At 46.7% G+C, this 23333-nt stretch overlaps 1 protein-coding gene across 4 annotated transcripts in view; it reads right to left on the reverse strand.

Annotated features, from left to right (window-relative positions):
- Astn2 (astrotactin 2) overlaps nucleotides 1–17760 on the reverse strand; it is an 848095-nt gene extending 830335 nt beyond the window's left edge. For all 4 annotated transcript variants that reach the window (XM_046451532.2, XM_046451529.2, XM_046451531.2 and 1 more), the window contains exon 1: nucleotides 17124–17760. In XM_046451532.2, coding sequence (XP_046307488.1) covers nucleotides 17124–17595 — 472 coding nt within the window. In that variant the 5' untranslated portion in view covers nucleotides 17596–17760. The remainder of the gene's footprint in view (nucleotides 1–17123) is intronic.
- Nucleotides 17761–23333: the final 5573 nt, after the last annotated feature.

The following is a 23333-nucleotide window of genomic DNA, read 5'->3' on the forward strand; positions in this document are numbered from 1 at the left end:
AGTCTGGTATGGATGAGGCCAGGGAGTCCCAAGAGTTCTAAGATGGGACCACCTGGTACACTGATGTGTGGCTAGAGTTGTGTACAACTGTACCCTGGTATGGGAGGGGATGGGAGGACTGAGAGGGAAATCACCGCTCACGTGGTCATAGACAGAAAAGATTCTTTGAAAATGTTTAATTATTTTTAAAAGAATATTGAAAAATTACCTCTGAACAAAGAAATATGTGGATTATTCCCCAGGCTCAGTATGATCTTGGAATTTAATAGCAAGTCTATCATGCAGCAAATTCCACACTAGGACACTTCAGAATTCCACAGTGTCCTCGGGTGTCCACCAGGGAAAGCATCCCTAAGAAAGCAACCCCAAAGCCAGCAATCACTGTAGGGTCCTCCGAGGAGCCATAGACTCTGAGTCGACTGACATACACTCCTGGTTCTTCTCCTGGGTTCTATTTCCTATTTTTAAAATCAGTTTTGGGCCAAATAATACCTAGAGGCTCAAATACTAAAACTGCTGTGACCTAATGCCAACCTGAAACTCATGTGTATTTCAAAATCTGGCCTTCTCTCCACTGACTGCCAGGTGAGCCTATGTGTTACGCCATCTTTCTACAGCATCCTGGGGCCCCAAAGCCATAAGAGTGGGCATTACTGAGCGGCTTCTTCTCAAGTACTCAAAGGACCTTCCAACAATAGAGCTGCATTTTTACAGGGAACCAGTTTTCTTCCCCAAACCTGTTTATGCTCACTGTGTTTCTTATAATTTTAGAGTTTAATGAAATAAGGTCCAAGTTAAGAATTTATGTGCATCCATAAATTTAAGTTGAATTTACTGTTTTTTTAAAAAAAAGTCACTTAAATATTGTTAGTGAGTTAGGTCAGGTGTGACAACTATAAAAATTTAGAAAGAATCATAAAACTCTAGAATCTGTTGGCAAGCATCTATAAGTCCTCAGTCTCCTTTAATGAAACTAACATTGGAGATCATATTTGGTGCATTATGAGCATGGTTTATGCAGGAAAGATCACATAGGACTCCAATCAGATGACCTGGACTCAAAGAAAGAGGCCTTGGGCCTACATCCAAAAGTTGGCAAATGTATGCACTCTTACGTATTTTAAGTTAAAATGAAATGTTTAAGGTGCATCTATTATTTTTTATGATTCTCTGCTTTAATAGACTTTCTACTAACTGACTAACTGCCAATCCAAATAGCCTCAGAAACAAGGGTTACTAAGGTTAGAAACTCTGCCTAAACCCAGGTAGCCCTCCCCAGAATTGTCTGTCTACCCACTCATGTGAGAAGTTTAAGAAAGGAGGAAAAAAAGAACTGCTTTGTCAATCATGTCAAATACCATGCCAGGAAGAAAAAGATACCCACCCCCGACTCGTGAAATAAATGTTCCTTTCTATCAACCTCTCTTGCTCAAAGTTCAGTTTCTTTTTTTTGTTGTTGTTTCTCCACACAGAATTGTCATATCCCCTCTTCTTGTGCCCTCCTCTGTCTCCATTTCATATATACATGGATATATGAATGTGAATATATGTATGCATACACATATGGGCATGTGAATATATGTACATGCAGATGTGTGCATGCATGTGTGTGTGTGTGTGTGTGTGTGTGTAAATCAAGCAAGAGAAAGTAAAGAAGGTCTTTGAGACCTAGAGGAAATTTGCAAGTAGATTCTTAGGCCTAGCAATGTTGGAACAGCCTACTGACCTACTATTCAAACATGCCTTTGTAAAGCATTAATTAATTAAGGTTAATTAATTAAGGTCTAATATTAAATGCAAGATGGCCACTGAGCTTTCTCCAATCATGCAACCTCTGTAAAGCATGAGAGAAACATTAACACTCTTCTTTCCAATATACTGTATGTGGAGAATAAATATCAATAAAGTGGTTTGGGCTTAGTGCTGTGCTCATAAAACATTTTTTAAAAGCTGTAGAATCTCTTATTCAAAGAAAATTAGAGCCCATGTGTTACAGACAGATTTTAACGTGGAGCATCTCTTAGGTTGAAATCCAGAGCAACAAACACTCCCCTGATCTCTAACAGAACCCAGTTTTAAAAGCCAATGTACCAATCAGAAGAAAATTTCATCCACATCCCTGAGCGACCTGCAAAACACTTGCAGAGTGACTTCCTCTGTGTTACTGCAGTAAAAGTGGTTATCTGGGCGCATGTATGTGCACAATCCTCACAATCCCAGCAACCTCTTCCTTATGACCAACTCTGAGGAATAAGTTCAAGTGGAGGAGAGATCTTCCCTTTGTCCTTCACAATTCCTGAATTGCATTTGTTCCAAGCTTGTATTCCTTTTGTAAAAATTAAAAATTAAGGTTAGAAATTTAATAAACATGCTCATAACTAGTTACTGGAGCTACAGATATTAAAAATAAATGATGTTCAACTTAAGAAACATACAGACTAGTAAGAAAGACAGGCAATTAAATGATCATATTTCTTTGAAAATATAGAATGTGCTAAATACACAGAATGCCTGGGAAATAACTATTCTTGGGTGAGCCAGGAAAGTGATTCTAAAAGCAGTAAAGGGACACAGAAGTTGCATCTGAAAAGATGGTAGTTATGAGGCAAGAAGGATATCTTCAAACACACACACACACACACAGAGTAAATGAAATCTGATAATTAAGTGGGCACAATTTGAATTTTAGTGGACCATCCATCCCTCTGTGCTTGGGTTGGTCAATGTTCTGCACAACATTATTGTGTGAGTGATGAATTAGATGGCACATGAGTGGTTTTGTATTTTAACTTCCATAGTTACACGCTTACTTTTACAGGCTGTCTTCCATTTATAGCATTATTCTGGTCTTCCTTCATGACAGTGATATAAAATTTCCTTTCCAAAACAAATATATCTAATTTCATTTACCAGGTGACCTTGTATAATAGACTTGATCTCTCCAAATGGCCATTTCTTCATCTGTAATATGGGATACAAAAAATACTCATGGAAAGGAGCTTTGCAAATCAAAATGTACAATGTTATTATCCCAATAGACTGTGAGCTCCCTGCATTTCTGGGCCCCTGGAACCCAGCACAGGATATGGGATGGAGGAACCACAGAATCGTGACTGCATGGACTAAGAGACTAGGGTTCGCAAGTGAATTGGTTCAGTCTAGGGAATGTCAATAAAATTCATCACCAATACTAACTCTCATTGACTAGTAGTGACTGATAAGGCCTTGCATTGAGGACTCTAAGGCTTCAGTTAAGTGACTGTCATGGATACAGAAGTAGAGAGTGCAGAAGGACCACACATATTTTCTGTTCATCATTCATGCATTCTTTCTTTCTTTCTTTCAACAAATATTTATTAAGTGTCTACTATATGATAGGCATAGACCCAGGCACCTGGAATTCCAGCAGCAATTTCTTGGAGTATTTTATGTGGTCCAATCTTTCCCAACTTCCTGAAAGACAATAGGCTATTAGAACATTTCCTTAATCTTATATGAGGCCCCTGGAAAGGGGGATTGCATTTTTTTTTAAGTTACATAGTAAGTCAATGTCAGAAAGAAGGCACTTACCTCCAAAACTAGCACGGTTCTGTAGTTACCAGGCTTGCAAAACCTGTTAAGATTTCTAAGGTTTGCAGCAGCCATTTCTGAGTGCCTAGCCCTCCCACCTGCTATCCCTTGTTGGGAAGAGAGACCTTCTGTTCCCTGTCTGGAGGCAGGGAGCCAGGTGAATGGGGGCAACTCCCTAGAGGCGTCTGGGTTTTGGAGAGATGTTTTAAAGAGGCTACGAGAACAAAGCGGACAGAGACAGGAGGGAGAGACAGTAGGAGGCCCACTACAGGCAGACAGGTAATTGGTTATTTTTGAGCTGAGCGGTCAGCTTCTCTAGTCTCCCTCCCTGGGGGAGGCCAAAGAGAAAGAAATTGAAGAAGATTCCCTAACAAATTAGTGTGAGACTGGACTTGAAAACCCCAGTCACACCTGGGTTCAGAGATAAGGGTCTGATCTTCAGACGCCCCAGGAAGGATGCCGAGTGGGAAAGAAGGAAGTGGACTGTATCTAGTTGCAGTTCCAGCCTCAGAAGTTCCCCCAGGAGCACCTGCTGAGCCCAGAGAGCTGAGAAGCCACTCATAAACCACCTGGCTTCGTCTTATCACATTAGAAATGGGGATACCCAGAAAATCAGCTGGACCACAACACCCAGCGGAAATGGCACCAAATCCCGGCCCTCCCTGCCATGTTCCTCTGATCCTGGGTTCCACGAGGTCCTTTTCCACAGGACTTCCTCTGGCTTGTTTTAAACTCTGTCCAACTGCAAGGAAGGTGAGGCAAGGGCTGGTCCTGGGGACTGGGAAACAGGCCTTTTTACTTCTGTTTCTTTAACCCACACGTGGTAGCATTTACTAAAAACCAGGTGATTCTTGAAAAATGTCATGAACTCCAGCCACTGGAATCCTCCTCTTAATCTCCCAAGGGAAACACCTGATGAGGGAGATTCCCTCTCAGGTGGTATTCACCAACTGGCATCCCCATTCCTGCCCATTTTCTCAGATCGTGTGTACTCAGCACCTATATGTGTGATGTGTCCTAACTACAGAGCTCACGCAGACAGTTAAAGGCTTTGAAACCAATGGACTAGAAAGCTATGGGAGGGAGGTGTACAGGGTGCCACTCTTTGGTCTGGGAAGACTTCTTGAAGGAGATAAGATTCACTTTTTGTGGGCAAGAGAAAAAAGATGAAAAACGACTTCAGAGAGGGAGGCGAATTATTGAGAATTCTGTAGACCCTAAAAAGGAATTAGGATTTTTATCCTAAGATCAATGAGAAGCAATTGAAGGTTTTAAACAGGGAAGTAGTGAGATCTAATTTGTTTTTTGGAAAAGATTGCTTGGCCACTATATGGAGCAGGGATTTTCAAGCTTTTCCTATGAAGGACAATTAGTAAATATTTGAGTTTTTGCAGGACTGAGACACTGTGGCTACTACCACTGAACCCTGCCTCTACAGAACATCGGCAGCCAGAGCAACACAGAAACAAATGACTGTGGCCATGTTCCAGTAATCTTTATTTATAGGCACTGACATCTGAGTTCCGTATAATTATCACTTTTCACAAGGTATTATTCCTCTTCTGATTTTTTCAACTTTTTTTTTAATTAACAGGCATAAGGCCATGACAAAAACAGGCAGAGGGCCAGGTGCAGTGGCTCATGCCTATAATCCCCGAAGATTGGGAGGCTGAGGCAAGAGGATCATGAGTTCAAAGCCAGCTAAAGCAACTTAGTGAGGCCCTAAGCAATTCAATGAGATCCTGTCTCTAGATAAAATACATAAAAGGTCTGGTGATATGGCTCAATGGTTCAGTGCCCCTGGGTTCAATCCCCCATACCAAAAAAGAAAAAGAAAAAGAAAAACAGGTAGAGGGCTGGATTTGGCCCGAGGACTGTACACTGCATAGAACAATGAAAGGAAAGGGGATGGGCAAGCCGAGGGAGATCAGCTGGGAAGGACGGTGCCTTGGACAAAAGAAGTGGCAGTGAGAATTTTGAGAAGTGGATTTTGAGTCACTTCAGAAGTAAAACCAAGAGTTGAATGGCCAAAAAAAAAGAGGCAAGGGAAAGGAAGGAATATGACCCTTTAGCTTGAAAAGCTGGCTGGATAACAGTGTGATTTCCCAAGATGAGGAAATGTGGATAAACAAGGTGTAGGGCCAACCGAACACCAGTGAGGTGCTCCCAGATGGGAGGAAGAGACAAACTACAGCACCCCCCAGCGTTTCCAAATCAAACACAGGATGCTCAGTTAATGAACTTCAGAAACTAGTGAGGCATCTTCAGCATAAATATGTCCCAGGTTCTCCATGGGACATGCTTGTACTAAACAACTATTCGTTGTTTATCTGAAATTCAAGTTTAACTGGGCATCCTGTATTTTTATTTACCAAATATGGCAATCATACTGGGCTGGTGGTGTAGGCATTCAGAAAATAAATATTGTAATCAAGCTTGAGGGGAGGCCCTAGAGGAGGAAGCAGCTTAATTGAGTCTCTGAGTTGGCCTGATGAATCAAGAGATGGAAAGTGATCTAAGGAGACAGAACAGTATATTCATTCTGGGGTCAGGAATATGCAGGTCACAGGTTGCCCTCAGGAATCTGTAAGTCATCAGTGAGCCTAGGCTGACAAATGGGAAAAGGAATATCAGGAGGTGAGGCCTAAGAGGTGTGCACAGGGTCACCTCACAGAGGTCCTCCAGGAACCTGCCAAGGATTCAGGACACCTAAAGCACAGGTTCCCAAGCCCCACCCCAGGTGCATTGGCAATTCTGGCCTTGAGAACCTAGGCTCTAAGGGGATGCTGAAAAGAAGCTAACTTTAGGAAAGACTGAGCTAAATCAAGAACCTTTTCTTTCTACAAATCCCAGGAGCCAAGGAAGTTGTTCCTGGCTCCGCAAGTATTGAAAAGAGTAATTCAGGTAATTGGAGCAAAGTCAAAGGCAGCATCCAGGAAGCCTACAGCCTCCCACAGGGACTCCCTGCAAAGAAGCTCTGTCCATCTGGAGGGTGGAAGATCCAGGATGTTGGTCAAAGGACCATCCCTGGTTAGCAGTAGTCACCCTGCCCTCCTCTGTCACCTGGCTGTCACTCAGTGCTATAAGCTCTGGGCAAGTAGACCAGACGTCTCCTTGTGCCTTTCCTTGTCTCCCCGCCCCCTTTCCTCTTCCACCCACAGCCACCACTGAAATGATTCCCCCAAATGCAGCTATTACTGTGACTGGAAATCTCTTTTCTGCTGATTCTGCTAATGGAAATGTTCCTTCCCTTTTCGGCTGCTTGCAGAACCACTCGTGACTTCCCTGGGTGCCTGAGAGTAAGGCTTTGTCAGGCAACCGCCACAAGAAGGGAAAGCAATCCACCCGCCTGCCACCCCCTACACCCACCTGCCTTAGACTCAGTCTCTAAGTGCTTCTCTGTCCAAACTGTCCTCAGACGACCCTGGAGTTCCCTGCTCCCCCGCCCCCAGAACCAGATGAGATCAATGAATGGTCAACTTCATCATTTTGTGCCTTGCTGAGGAGGGAAGATGGGGGAAGGGAGAGGCATAGGCCAAGCACATTGGAGTAGGAAGGGGGGAGGGAGGGAATTCACACTCATTATTTATTCATACCTCCACCTCCTTCCAAAAAAAGGACTCCAGGTGGCAAAGAGGCATGGAACGCAAACTGTGTGCCAGACGCCGCTAGGTGCTTTACACACAACTATTTCCACAAGGATCATGCGCCTTAGGGCACAAAAAAAAATGTGCACACCTCTGGGCACTGATGAAAATGTGGTTTATGGAGAGCTTTCCAAAATTAATTACAGAGCAACCCAGAAAAGTGATGACTGGGTTTTCTTCACTTTGTTGAAGAGCAAACACAGGCTCAGAGAAGTGGCGTACAAAGTCTAAGGTTAAAAAGGAGTCCATGGAGGACTTGATTCCGGAGTTTTGTGCCCTTAGACCTGGCACGTTCGACTCCAGTACACCGCCTCTTAGTCAGAGGGCCTGAACTAGCAATTAGATTTTGTTTTCGATTAGCTGTGAGAACTTGGAAAAGGCACTTCTGTTTGCTAAATAAGGAGGGGGCTGAGTCGGATCTCAAAGGCATTACATTATCTAGTTCTAATATTCTAGATGAATATGTGCTATTTATTTGGATCCTTACAGCAACACACACACACACACACACACACACACACACACCTCTACAGTAATTTTTACACATACATCCCATTTTCGAGATAGGAACAAAAAAAATTATACAGTGCTATTAGAGAGCACTAAAATTTAAATCAAATTCCTACTTGGGGCTGGGCAGAGACAGGCTGAGAACATGCACGTAGTCAAACAGGGGCTGCTTCTCCGACAATAGACAGCCTTCCCATTACTAGAAAGAAAATTGAGCTTACATAAATTCCTGGAAGCACCAGATCTCAGGTTCCTTAGTATACTATACATAGCATAAGGTGGGAAATCCTTGAGGGTTGGGAGGAAGGAAGGGTAAGGGAAGGAGACAGAAAGAATGCAGGAGAGAGGAAGGGCAGGAAGGCAGTGGGAGGAAGGGAGAAGGTGGGAGGCAAGGAGGAAGGCAAGGGAGGAGGAAACCCAGAAGCACAGGAGGAATTTGCTTGTCAAGCAGGTCTGGGACAAGGCCTGGTGCCCTCTCTGCAGAGCAGCAAGGAGCGGGCAAAGGGGCTGGCAGCTGGAGAGTCAGCTCCTGCAACAGAGAAAGAAGGTGCTGGGTCCTGAGGGCTTGTGAGGCTGTCACACCCGAGTTCCTGAATCTAAGAAAGATCTACAACTTCCTGGTAATGAGACAAGGAAGAGATAGGACAGAAAAGAGGTTGTTAAGGGACAAAAACTCATGAGCACCTCTAGTTCTGTGCAGCACATAAGGCAGAGAGAACACGTCTATGGAACCAGGCAGACCTGGGTTTAGACAGAACTTAGCTGTGTAATAGCTTTGCCATAAGGTGTGTTTCTTAACTCCTCTGAGCTCCAGAGCTCACCTACTACTTAAGATGAACCATGTTTGTCATTTAGAATTCCATAATGATCTTCATACTGGCAGTGGGACCAAGGCCCAGAGGGTTCAATGCTGGAGTGAAGACATCAGGAACAAAGTGGGTTACTTTATATTGTGCTGGATTTTCACTTCTGCCATCCTGGTCACCTAAGCTGACCTTCCTCTAAGGTGGGGGGAAGACACACTGGACTGGGAGGCAGAAGATCTGGGATCTGGCATCTGCTCCATCACTGAGTTGTCACAGTGACCTTGACTTCCCCATCTTTAGAAACAAGTTATTTGCTTAGATACCATGCTAAATTCTTTCCACTTCTGATATTTGATGATCCCAGAACATGGTGTATCATCTCCCTAACTATTCAATGCCTCTGTCTGCTGTGGTGCACCAGTTCTAATCCTGTAGGCTTTTAAGCTACTCAAGGTGAGGTCTTCCCTAAATGCAGCACTCTCCTCTCTAATCAAATGATCTCATTACCATCCTACCAACACCACAGACGATCAGCAGACAGAAGAAAGTAGAGGAACTGGCAATTGGAGTTCAGAAGAGGGACCGTTCCATGGCCGAGGTGGCAGTAAGCTCATTTTTAATGAAAAAGTGGGACTTCAACACCTCTCTAGTTTTGCCCAGTATGGATTCTGGGATGAAAATTGGCAAAATCAGGGTACCGGTTATCTAAGATCTCCTGTACATTATGTCGTGCCAAGCACAGGGTGAGGCATTGCAGCTGCAGAGACAATGGAGGTACGTCTGCAGCTCATGGGGTACACAGGCAAGCCTGGCAGGTAGGGGAGGAAACACACAACTATGAAGATTGCTGGTCTACTCCAAGCCACCATCCTCTCTCACCTGCATTGCTCTCCACTGTACTCAGAACCAAAGTCCAAATTCTGACTGTTGTCTATATATCCCTGGGTGACTAGGCTCCTGCCCTCCCTTGGTGCACTCTACTTTTGGCCCACCAGCCTCCTGCAGTGCCTTAAGCAATCCCAGGGTGCTCCTGAGTAAGGCCTTACTGCAGTCCATCTCTGCCTGGAACATTCCTTTGCTAGATAATCTTTTTGGCTAACTGCTTCATCTGTCTAGTTGTTGTTCCAATCTCCCATTTTCAATAAGCTCCTCTTGCTCAAATCTGCTAAATATTAAAACCAGTCGACTCACCTGTGAACTCCTGGCTCTCTTTTCCATTTTTTTTTTTTTTGCTTTTTTGTTTTGTTTTGTTTTACAGAATGTATTATCTTCTCACATGCTATGTAATTGACTTATTATGTTTATTGCTATTGTCTTCAAACAGTAACACACAAATATGAGCCCCCAGGCACACAAAGGGATAGAAGGTCTCTCATGCAAGAGTGCCTGGTATTTGGCCCTCTGCTATGTCCTTAGCACCAGCACAATGTTGGAACAGCACAGGTGCTCAACGGTCCCCATTCCATAATGGTCTTTATACTGACAGTGGGACCAAGGCCCAGAGTGTTCAATGCTGGAGCGAAGGCATAGGAAAGACCTCAAAGACATGAGAATTTAGTTTTGAAAGATGAGAAGAAATTTTCCCACAGGGGAGGCAGACACAGAATGAGAAGGAAGGGTTCTTAGAGTAGGGCAGTCCGCAGATTGTACTCATGGAACTTGTACTACAGTAGGGAGCTTGAACTTTACCCTAAGAACAATAAGGAACCGTCAGTGTTTTAAAAGAAGATAACCATTATCAGATTTGGGCTTTTAATGAAATCACTCTCTCTGCAAGTACAGAGGCTGGATTAAAGAGGATAAGGCTAGAAGCAGCCAGACCAGGGAGTTCAGTGTTGGAACTGTGGTGGACAGAACTGCTGAGCCAGACAGGGGGTGTGGAAACACGGATCTCCAGTGGTTCCTTCGCATGGTTAAAACCCTAATGCTTGGTAAAATACAACATCCTTATCAAATTTCAACTCCCAGACTGCACTGCTTGTATATTCTATGCTGTACAGAAGCTGCAAATATTCCAGTCTTGATTCTTACATTGAGTGGACAACATCTACCCCTTTTTCATTCAAAAGGGAGGTCTTCTTGGGGGCTATGTCCAAAAGAACTACAGTCAGCAGGGACAAGCTAGTGAAAGCAGAGAGCAAGCACTAGATAACAGAGCAGGCCCTGCTGCCTGCCTCCTTCTGGGCGGAAAGGCTATGGCGCTAGGCAGGGAAGCCAGCTCTCTTGCTTATAGTTAATCTTCTGTTGCCACTAGCTGGTCAGTGTGAGAACTTGGGAAAGCATCAGCTCTGTAACGGAAGCATCTCCCTAATGCAGCTCCACTCCAAGGTTAAACCCAACTCTTCTTTTCCTTTCCTAGAAGAGACTTCTTCCACCTACCTGGGCAGGAGAACAAATTCAATCCTTAAGGAGATTTTTCTCCTTAGAGGTCTTTTTTTTTTTTTTTTTTTTTTGGCAAGAGGAGGAGATCCTGGGCTTAGGGAAACCCAGTACTACTGTGAGAGGTCCCGCATTGTGAGAGGAAAAGTGGAATTGAAGGCTGTTAGCTCTAAGTGTGAGCTGTGGGCACTCTTGTAGGTTCCTTTCCTTGTCTGAACTTCAATGTCACCACACATAGTGGAAACAGTGAATTTGATGCTCTCAGAGAGTGTGTGCTGCTAGGAGCCTGTCAAAGTGAACTGCTGCAGTAACACTTTCCAGATGTCACCCAGGAGGCCACGGCCAGTCTCCATCCTTCCTCCTCCAGCACAGATGCTCCCATTGTCAGATGACACACAGGGCCTAGAACACCACACAAAGAAGGAGGCTTTGCCTGCCAGAGTCCTGGTCAAACCTCCTGCCCCACTTCCTGCAAATGAGAATTATAGAACATATCTGTGACCCGAGGGCTCAGCGCAGGAAAACAATCAACTTCTGGGTCACAGCAAAGCTTGCATAGCTTCTGCTGTCTCGCTGGGGTCACTGACCCCCAACACCCCCAGAAACAGCAAATCTGGTTGGCATGGCCTTCCACCCAGGCCAATCAGCTCCTTGAGAAGAGCATCCTTTTGGAACATACCGCCAGGATACTGGAGGACCTGCCCAGGTGGGTGCATTTAAAGATATGTCAGCCTCTCTGACAACTGAACGGATTCCTCCCTTCTCCCTGCCCCATTTCTCCCTCAGTAACAAAGAACTTGCTGAGAGCAGACTATGTATTTCTCTCTGCCCTAAGTATTAAATAGATTTCTTCAGCTTTGAGCTGGCAAAAGGTAGGGTAGGGTACAGAGTAAGGAAAGTGAATGGAAGAGGGAAGAAGACTCAGATCAGAGTTCTCTAAATACCTCAACCGCTACCCAAGACCTCATTTACAATGTCCCAGAAATGTGGAGCATCAAAGCAGATGGAACCTTGAAATCTGAGTGTTACATGAATGACTCATTTAATGATAAGAAACCTGGTGTCCCAATGAGGAAACTGCATACATTGTTTTAGGCCTAGCTTTGTTTCAAGGCAAGGTCTCCCTATTTTTCATCCCAGAATCTCTCACACACCGCAGAGAACACTGGAAGTGATGTTAATGAATATTCTGTGGTCAGAAATCTCTACAGACCTTACTACTATTTGTAACCCCCTTTCCTCGCTCTGAAAGAAGGGTATTAACCTTCAGAATCAAACCAGAAACCAAAAAGGGCAAACAGTCCAAATTCTCCCAAGGCTTGGGTCCCGCCTTGAAGTGCCTGCCAAAGAGCTGCTAGTCTCTCTTGAACACTCTATTTGGATCTTACCACAATGCAGGTCAGCACGCGGGGTTGCTGGACAGCTCCATGGGACACACCCTCTTGTAGTACTCGACCCCACAAAACACGGATTGTTCCTTGTGTGTGGACATCTGCAGCAAGTTTCTCCAGCCCTTTGTGGATTGCTTTTCTTTAGCCAAACTCCCTTTTCCCTGTATCGCTTCTGGGAAAGTGCCGGCCCCTCGCTCCCCCTGGAGGTTTTTCTCTGAGTATCCATTTTAATCTGTATTTTAAGGAACCTCTGCTGGACTCTCCAGCTCGGAGTTCCAGACTACATCTTTGTCTTCCACCCAGGCCAATCAGCTCCTTGAGAAGAGCATCCTTTTGGAACAGACCGCCAGGATACTGGAGGACCTGCCCAGGTGGGTGCATTTAAAGATATACTCCTAGGTGGCTTTTCCTTCTGCAGACTCCCTTCCCCCAGTACAGAGCACACTCTTCTCCTGTAGGGTTTACATGGCAAAGCAAATCACTAAGAAATGTTGACAATGAGTAGTTGTTCGATGTTATCGCTTTTTCCCCCGTTTTGCTGAATCAAGGCAGGTGGTAAACTGCCTGGCCTGGCCACTATCAAGCATAGGAAAAAGGATGACATTTCCCTACCTGTGGGCATGAAAGCTAAATCCACAAGCAGACTCTGGGGCTGCCTGGGGGTAAATGAGGACTGAGAGGCGTGCAGGTTCACCTCAGAAGCCCTGCGCTGGCAGTTGCTCCTATTCAAAGCCTTTCCTTTCAATCTATCCTCCCAACACCCCCATGCACAGGGAAACACACAGTAAGAAGCAAGAGGAGCTAGTCAGAGTCACAGTGTAGGTCAGGGCACTTCAAGTTCACAGGATCTTTACACCAAAGGATTATTTTAGGGCTCATCTACCCACTCATTTTATAGCACAAAGAATTAAAGCTCTGGGGGATAAATGACTTGTTCAAGGTCACAGTGAGCCAGGGTGGAGATTTCCAGATCCTAACCAACCTTACGCTCCCAAGCCACATTTAGCATTCAGCATCTGAAATATTCTATTAAATCCTTCAACACCTACCCAGGTTTTTTCTGGTCCAGAAAATGTCCCCAATCTTCTGCAAGTTTATGGAGATGTCTTTCTTCCCTGATGTTCACAGAATGTATGTTCTTTATCACTCATGAGCACCATTGAGAAGAATGCCCTTTGACATCTTATGAGTCATGGAACTTTAAGCTTCCAGGGTCATTGGAGGTCATTTAACTCATGTCTCACTTTCAAACGCTCATACTTCTGCCCACCAATGTGACTGAAATTCATGTGCAGAAAGGTCCTTGTCTTGTTAATGACTATCCTGCTTATCTGCCTGGTGCCATACCCTCATAGTATGTAGGATCAGAATACCAGGTGGCATTTACCAAGGAGGTAAGTCTCAAACAGACTGGGATTCCAGTTCTAGATGTACCATGTACTCTCAGTGTGACTTTGGACAAGGTACTTGACCTCTAAGAAAGCTTCCTCATCTGTCAACTGGGAATAACAGTAGTGACCACTCTATGCATTTTGTGTGACTTAATAATACACAGCAAGAGTTAAACTCTGAGCAATACATTAAAGATTCAATAACTACTTGCTATTCTCAATCACTTTCAGGGAAATTCACTTTGTCAATGTCATTGACTTATAATCAGATTCTAAAAAAGAGAACCAAGCACAGAAACTTGGGGGATCTTTCACATCTGAGGGAAACTTCCATCTACACAAAGCAGGTGGGAACTTGATGGAGAGAGTAGAAATATGAAAAGGAACAGAATTGAAGAAAAGTCCTTTTCCATGGAGAGGTTACCAATAACAGAGCCAATCACTCAAATAAAAAAGGCAAAACGCAGTGAGGCACGGCCAGGTAGGAAGGTGACTTTGGAGAATGGGGAGGGTAGGCAGTGTGTGCAGAATTACTTTGAGGCTCACAAAACTGAATTTAGGTTAAAATGGAAAATCTACCTTTTGTTTGTTTGCCTCCCCCCCCCCACCACCACCACCACTTTAACAACAGAAATGTTTTACCAACAGTAACTCTGGACCCAGGACCCAAAGCATGTCAGGAAGCCTTTGGCAGACACCATCACCCCCTAGTGGTGACTCAACACTCCCCACTACTGGCAGGGTTTGGCCCCAACTTTATACACCTAGCTGTGGCACCTGGTCATCTCCAAATTCCCTGAACAGACAAACTAGTAGAGAAAGTCTTGCCTAACTCACCAGAGACAACCACTGGGCAGGAAGTTTAAAAGGTCTGAAGATGGGATGGGGTTGCCTTGGGACCTCAAAAAGAGATGACCATGAATAACTCATATGTCATTCCCCGTTACCACCACCACAACCCTAACTGCCAGCCAGTCTGGCCCTCCAAGAGCTCATTGTGCACTCCGTGTTTACATGCAAACAGTCGAAGACCAACACAAATAAAAAGCCCACGTCTCCCTACACAGCTCCTGCTATACCCTGCCATCTGGTGACTACCTCGCTAGCCAAATCCCTGTCGGAGAACTTGAGCTGCCATCCAGGGCGCTTGGGGGAGGAGGAGGTAGGAACCCAAACCCAGCGTGTATCCAAAGGGCTCAGTGCTGCCAAGGAAGAGAGCACCTGGCCACTCCGTGGGGCAGGCAGTCCCCAGCCACAAGGCTCAGCAGTTGTGCATCAGAGAGAGCGAAGGCTGCAAGTGGAGGACTCAGGGGGACTCTCAAGCTGACACATGGATCCTAGTGGATTCAAGACTTCCAGTTCCTCACTCGGTTTGCCTCAGAATCCCAAGCATTCATCCCCTTGAAAGCAAAAGTTCAAAATGGAAAGGATTGCTAGTTCCAGGAATTCTGGGGCCTCTGCACTGGCTGGACTTGGTCCTCCACATCTTTGAGGAACTGGAATGCTCTGGGGTTCTCACTGCCAAGTCAGGGCACTCAAGGGCGGATTCCCTTCCCCCTCCTTTGAATGGCCATTTAGGAGCTGAGTTCTCACCATATCTCGGAGTAGAAAGATTTGGAGGATTGGAAGTGTCACAAAGGGTTATCTTTTATGTCACTGGCAGGACTTCCCCACCACCGCCCCTCACGCCACCCTCCCCACACCCTCGGCCAGTCCAGGAAACAGGAGCTGTGAGATGATTTTTTTTTAATCTCAGTGCCTAAAGAATTCACCCCCACTCTCATCCACTTCCATGGACATGGACAGCCCCACAGGTGCATGTGGGAAGGGGTACTGGTGTGTGTGTGTGTGTGTGTGTCTGCGTGCGCGAATGTCTGTGTGTGTGTGTGTGTGTGTGTGTGTTGTATGCCTTGCAAGTCAGATGCGCCTCCGTGGGAAGTCCCCAGGGAACCTGTAAGATGCTTTCCTGCTTTGCCTCCCAGAAAGCTCTGCACTCTCAGGTTACAGCCAGGCAGGAGAGCCTAGGGCGGCCCCAACCCAGATGATCAAGCCCAGACCAGGAGAGAGCCTGGCACTCGCTCAAATCCCCATAGGCAGCCTGCATAAAGGGGAAGAGAACTGGGGTGTCACAAAATATATCTTTAAATATCAGGGTTCCCAGGAGAGTTAAGTCTAGTACATAGATTACTCTGTAGGGCTTCTCCGACGAGCAAGGAGTTAACCCCGGAGGCTCAGGCATAGGGAACCTAAGGGCGCTGACCACCAAGGCCGGTCACCCCCGCGATGCCAGAGCCCAAGGACCCTGGGAAGAGAGGTCGGAAGCCTGGCTAGCCCCGGGCGCCTGTAAGGCTCTGTTGTTGGCCAGCTCAGACAACCAATCGGGCCCCGCGCCCCCAAGAGGGGAGGGGAGAGCCAGCGAGCAGCAAGCGCGGGAGAGCTAAGGGGGAACAACATTTTTGTAAACGCTCTCCGAGATAATTAAGCTATCAATTACCCGGGTGGGAAATCAGACGCGCTTCCCACAGCTCCACGGAAGGGCCGACTCCTCCGGGATTCGCGCCGGGAATCAGCAGGCAGCAAAGCTGCTGGCGAACTTTCTGATTAACTTTTCCGTTTGAGCCCCCCTACACCCACCCTTTCCTTTCCCCTCCCTTTTCTTGCTGTTAAGTTATTATTATTAGCCGGGGGATTGAGCTGGGAGGACAAACCTTATTCTCTGCCAGGAGAGTAGAAAACCAAAGCGAATACGAGGGTAGAGAGCCAATCTAAAAGTGGAGACCTTGGAATCAGAATCCCAGTCCTCGGAAATCACTCAATCGATTCCAGCCCCATTTCACGGAAGGTCAAAACTAAGGCTCAGAGAGGAGAAGCGACTTAGCCAAGGTCATCCAGCCCATACAGAAGATGAGCTTTTGCGGGCTTGGTCATTATAAATGGAGCTACTCCGCTGTGATTCTCGAGAATATCTCTCTGGAAGGGCTGAACCCATAACTCCAAGGCGAGAGCGAGCTGGTGGTAGCCGTGGGCGGCCAGTGACCGTGGCTGGAGGAGCAGTGGGAGGGTTGATCGCGAACTGTTTTCAGAGAGGGGGCTGACCGAGACTCTAGTCAGTGTACACTCATCGATTTGAGTCTCTGGCGTCCGGGATGGATGGGGCACAGTTCAATATATGGACTGAGAGGCAAAGGGACAAGTCCCCACTGCGGGACCACTGGCACGCCCCCGGGCTCCCGTTGCGCTCTCTCCAGGACCTCCTGCACCACACTCCTTTCCAACCACCTGTGCGCCCTCCGGGGCCCTCAGGTTGCCCTTTGCCAACCCCACTCGGGGCAGCCTGGGTGGGGATCCCCAGGGCGCCCCCACTTGTCTGGCCTCACTTAGGGGTTCAGGGTTCCTTGGGATCCCGCGTGTGCCGGCGTCTAGTCTTACCCAGGGTGAAGAAGGGCAGCTCGGTGTTGTCCAGGTCATCTTGCACTGCGATGCGCCCCGGCAGCTCGTTACGCACAAAGAGCAGGAGGCGCGACTCGGCGGCTGTGCCGGCAGAGCCCGCGGAGCCCGGGGACGCGGCAGCCGCGGCGGCGGCGGCGGCGGCGGCGGCTCCGGCCCCGGTCCCAGCCCCGGCCCCGGCCGCGGCCCCAGAGCGGGCGCCGCTCCAGCCGATGTCGCTCTCCCGCAGGGCGGGCAGCGTGGACACCGTGACTGTCTTGAGCCGGCATGGGCTGTCGGGCTCCCGCGAGGCGGCGGCGGTGGCGCCGGCCAGCAGCGGCGGCGGCAGCAGGAGCAGAAACAGCAGCAGCAGTGGCGGCGGCAGTGGCGGCGGCCCCGGGTGGAAGCCGAGCCTCGGCCGCCCCCGGAGCGCCAAGCCGGGGCCGGGGCTACGCCGGGCGCCGGCGGCGGCCATGGCGGGAGGGGCTGCGGTGCTGCGGGCGGTGGCGGTGGCGAAGGAGGAAGAAGAGGAGGCAGCGGCGGAGACGGAGACCGCGGACGCCAAAGCGAACCAGGACGCCCAAGCTGAGGAGCCGACAGAGCCGCTAGCCAGCAGCCCCCAGCTCCGGGCTCCGCCTCCCGATCGGCCCTGGACCGCCCCCCCCCGCGCCGCCTCCCCGGGCCCCGCCGCCCGCCCGTCTTCCCTGGCTCCCCCGGCAGACCCCGAGCGTTTCGGAGGCTCCGCCCGGCCTCGTGCAAGTCCCAGACGCTCCCTCCCCTTTCCCAGGATCCCCCAATGCCGTCCTCACAACGTTCTTTAGCCCCAACACTCCTCTCCAAAATTCTACCACTTACGGACCCACTCGCGTCCCCTCTAACCTCCTTAGCTCAACCCAGCTTTCCTAGCTTCACCCCACCCCTCGCTCAAGCCAGAGACTGCACCTGGGGGCGCGCCTCAGCCCAGCCCTGCTCAAGGCCCCGCCTCCCCGGGGGTACAGCTAGCCCCTGAAAGGCTAAGACATAACTTTGACTCCCCTTAGGCCCAAGGACAAGTCCGGTCTTTAGTCCCCTACCTTTTTGTAGTCCCTAAAATAACTTCCTGTGGTCTTAGAACCCCCTTCCCACCCACTTGCCTGCAACTCACACATTCATCCTTCCATTGCCAAGACCACAGCTCACCCCTCAAGGAGGCCTCCCTGGTGGTTTCACTAATGGCTAGTAGACAGACAGAGACTTGGAACTCCACTCTCTTTAACACCACACTGCCCTCGCCAACTCCAGCAGGACTGCTCTGGCCCCCTAGCTGCTACCCTGCTAAGCAGCCCACATATGCACTTTTATTTTGGATCCTTATTCCCAGTTTGGAGCAGCTCTAGTTGGCTGCTTTTGCTCTGTGTGTGAAATTCCTGAAAAGGGCACTGGGTAGAGATCCATTATATAGTTGACTCTTGGCTCACCCTGGTTTGGAGATCCTCTGCCCACTTCGCAGGGGAAGGGGCTGCTCACCAATTCTTCATTTCTAGTCTGAGATTCAAGTTGGGCTGTAAATTTAGGACCTCAAATAGAGCACTCTTTGGCCTTGGGCTGATTCTGTCTCTGTTCAAGCCCTCCAGGAGGGGTCATCTCAGCAAGGATCCAGAGCTTATGTATGCCCCATCTTCTCTCCCCTACTTTTCTTCATCTTGCCACTCTCTGTTCTCTCTTTCATCTTTCCACTCCTTTTCTTCTTCCTCATCTTGACTTTAATCTTATAAATGTTTCCTCCCTGTAATTTCTGAGCCATTTCCCACATGGGTCTGGCTTGCCCATCTGCAACTTTTGTGCAGTCTCTGTGCATTAAACGTTCTCCTAGCTGTTCCCTTTCCTCTCCCTTTTACTATCTGTAACCCTTCATATGAATTGCTCTTTGCCTCTCCTATCACATTATTTTTGCCTTTGTATAACTTTGGATAAAGGCAGAGTACTGAAAATAAGGGGGTATCTGTTTTGTGACTTTAGACTTCATAATAATGTTTAGTAAGCATCCTTAAAGTGCTAGACATGTATATATGTTAGCGTTCATACATAGCCATAATCCAATGAGATGGGTATTATGATTTCCATTGCCCATGCAAGGAAACTGAGATCAGAAAGTCAGGGAAGTGAAAGGACTTTCCAAGGTCACACAACTAAGGAGCTCAAGAGCTCAGATTTGAATTACAGACTTCAAAGCCTTGTCTATTTCCATTAAATCCCACTGTCCTCAGTGACCTTGGAAAAACCCACCCATCAAAGATGCTGTAAATGGCTAATCTGCATGAGCAGAGTTGGGTCTGTTATCTCTCTGAGCTTTGTAAGGTATATGATTCTCCTGTCTCAGTTTACTAATCTGTGAACCCAAAGGATGGAGAAGGAGAGGGAATCTGGCCTTTCAAGTCCTCTGATTCTAAACTGTCTCCTGCCTCTCTGATGCCTGCTCCAGTTCATTTACTCCTCCAAAATATGTCACCCTGCCTCCCTCAGTCTCTCCTTTGTACCCTTACAATCCGCCACTATCCTCTGCAATGGGGCTTTCTGATTCTCTATGGCCCTTTCTTCAAATATGCTGACATAGTCCATTTATAGAAGTGCACACCAGGAAAAAAAGGGCTCCGTTATGTAAGGCAGAGTCTGTGCAAGTCCTTCATGGACCTCTGGTACAAAGGCCTGTCCAATGAGACCAAAACTTTCATTCATTCATTCACTAGCAAACATCCTACCAGGCTCTATATGGGGGTGCAGAGATGGGCAAACACAGCTACTGCCATTACTGATCTGATAATGATGAGAAAGGAGTGCAGACATGAGTCACATAAAAAATTTATTTCAGGTATCAGGCAGGCAGGTGGACATGTGTTTCTTCTATGAGGTATGTTGTGAGTTCTGCTCAGAGAAATCAAAGAAAGCTTCTCAGAGGTGGTGGCATTAGAGCTGAGCCATAAAGAAATAAGAGCATGGGAGTGGGAGTTCAGGCTAAAGCTGGCATTTGGCACTTTTTCCAATTGTTTACCATCTGAACAAATCATTTTCTTACATTGCAGGGGGTGTCCATTCTCTGGAGTACAGCCCACTTCTCATGAAGAAGATAAAATTTCTAGATAGCTTATCAGTCTCCATTACTGTTAGGGGTTGGGCACATGATACAGACTTCACCAGATTTATTTATCTCAGATGTCAAGAAGGAAACTGGAACCAGATAGAATCAATCTGGGGCCAAAGTTGCAACATTGGAGGTAGTGACATGCAAGTTTCTTTGCTGCTGGAATTGGTTCTGCATGCTCAGAGTCCTGTGTCATTGGTGCCAACCATGTGAGTTGCCCTGTTAATACCTGGTAGTGATTGCAACAATATCTTCACCAGTCGAGTTATGTGCTGTGATTTTGAGGGGTGCTCTTCATTTCTGGTACTTTAAACCAAGATCCAGTATCCTTCTGGTGATTCTATGTAATCTAAGCTCACTTTACTGAATTCTGTTCCTGCTTAAATTATTCAGCATTGGTTTCTGTTGCTTGCAACTAAGACACCTGCCCGAGAACACAGAATGTGAAAACAGATGGAGGGCTGAGAGGGTAAATTTGATGATGGGAAATGGAGAATGTATAGTGAGGAAGAGAGGGAGTAAATGAAGACAGTATGGAAAGACAGACAAGGAGTGCCTCTTTTATGTAGTAGGTGGTGCCAACTCTGGAATGACCACAGGAAAAGAACTCATATTTCTGAACACATGCTCTGTGATTTCAGAACTTTATGTAATATATCAATGAATGATAACAATTCCTGCCTTATGGTAGTTGTGAGGTTTCAGAAATCCCTTACAACCCCTTTTAAGCAAAGCACTTAAAAGATAGGAGATGGATGTGTTAGTTTTCTGTTGCTGTGACAAACTACCTGAGAAAAATTAAACTGAAGGAGGAGTCATTCTGGCTCATGTTTTCAGTTAATGGTTGCTGGTCTTCATTGCTTTTATGCCTTTGGGAAGGCAGAACATCAATGGCAGGGAGCTTGTGGTAGAGCCAAGCTGTTTACTTCATGTTGGTCAAGAATCAAAGAAAGACCCATTTGTGTAACAAAGCCCTTCCCGAAGTCCATTTAACCTATGAATCCATCAATGGATTAAACCATTCATGAAGTCAAATCCTTCATGATCCTGTCACTTCCCAAGAGTACCACCTCAGAACAGTGCTGCATTAATAATCAAGCCTTCAATGTGTGAGCCATTAAGGGACAATTAATATCCAAGCCACAACAGTATTCAGTAAATCCTAACTATTACTCTGATACATAATGCCAGTAGTAACTAGGGTAGGACTTGTTGTCCCATTTGGTAAATGTGAAATCAGAGGCTCACGGAAGCTAACATACTTGACTTTGACCATGTGGTGACCAAGAGATGGAACACAAGAAAATCTGACTCCTGAATTCCTGTTCTGTCTGCCTTGCACCAGCCCCTCTGCACCCCTCTCCAATATGCTGTAACAGTCCTCACTCTTGAAGGCCCAGTCCTGTGGCCAATAGCCCCTACCCTTCTCCCTCTCTGCCCCTTTCTCCCCTTTTCCCTTCCTTACTTTGTTGAGTTACAATTCATTATTGATAGAATGAGTTACATTTTATTGTTTATTAAATTTATTCTTCTTTAGGGCCCACACTATACCTCCATTTCTGACTACATTGATGTGAAATTCCTCTTCATTCTGTCTTCTTCCCAATCTCCCCAGAAAAATTTTTCCTCTTGCTTTACCTTTTGTATTTCATATTTGCCTTCCTAGGTAGTTTTGTGATATTTTTCTCTTTCCCTTTTTTCAGTCTCAACCATAATCTATTCTGTTTTTCTAAATCCTTTCATCCATTCATACCATGTGAATGAGGCAAACTGATGTCTAGTGTCATTGGAAAAGCAGGGGTTGGCAATTTTGCTATTTACCTACTGGGTCAGGTCACCTAATAGCATGTGTAGACCTTTAGTTTTCTCATTTGTGAAATGGGGAGAGTGGTACCCACTTCTCAGGTTCATTATGGGAATTGAATGAGACCAGGCGTATGAAACTGTCTAGCACCTATGAGGTTCTCATTAGTGTTGTAAGTGAATCCAATCATCTTATGGTATCTCCCTGCTGGTTTCTCCTCCAGCCTCTTGTTACACAATCCTGGCCACCGTTGCACTCTGAAAGGCATACTGATCTCTCTTCTGCTCCTGGTGTATTTTAAGCACTTCCCAACTTCCCAGAGCTCTGCCCTTCTGCCTGCAGAGCTCCTCCACCCTCAGCATGCTCTCCTTCTCCCCATACATACAGCTAATAGCACTTTCCCTATGATGACCCCCCACCAGTCTGTAATCCCCTTTCTGCCCTCCCCCTTATGTCCTTTAATCCCTCCTTTCAAGTTTTTAATTGCACTTATTCCATATTTTACTAATTATCCATTTATTAGTGTATTGTCTGGATATATTTTCCCCACTAAAGCTAGAGCTGTAAGATATCAAAGGCCAAGTGATCTCTATTATCAATGTCTGCCCACCAGCCAGTAGGTAACCGACTCAGGGTAGAGATGCAAAGTAAGCATTTTTCCAACGAATGATCACATGTTGATTGAGGTTTAACTCTGAGACCGGCACTGTACTGGGTATTAGCCATCCTTCCACAGAAGATAAAAGAGACCTTCCTTTTTAATTCTACAGTAAAACATCCCTCTTACTCTCCCTCTCTCTTTTCCTTCATGCTTCCTTCCTTCTTCTTTGTATTTTCCCTTCCTTCCTTCCCAGCTTTACAGAATTCAAGCAATTTTAACAGCCCTTCCTCCTTCAGCCTCAAGATGATCTCAAGCACACAAATAAACCATGGTTCAGGACAGGAGAGTGCTATCTTGGCCTCCATCTTGACTCCATCTGAGCTCAACCTCCCATCCATCCTCTTTGTGCCCAGGGATCTCCGCCATTTGTTTTCTGTAGTTTCAATCACTGCCTTCTCTGTTACTCACACCGTCTTTTTAATCCTGCTTTGCTCTCCCCAGCACGTGGACTCCATTCATCACTCAGCACATCCTGTTACCTCTCCTTCCCTTCAGCACCTCAGCCCCCCGCCCCCCACACACTCTCTCTCTCTCTTGGCCTCCCCTCTGCCAACTCCTCAGCATCTTGACCTTTGCTGAGCCCAGCTCCATCAGCTGGAATAGGATCAGTGACAAGATTATGGTCAATCT

This window comes from Marmota monax, unplaced genomic scaffold, assembly GCF_021218885.2.
Source record: "Marmota monax isolate L192 unplaced genomic scaffold, Marmota_monax_Labrador192_F-V1.1 WCK01_AAM20220418_F8-fsc00020, whole genome shotgun sequence".
In the NCBI taxonomy this organism is placed as follows: domain Eukaryota; kingdom Metazoa; phylum Chordata; class Mammalia; order Rodentia; family Sciuridae; genus Marmota; species Marmota monax.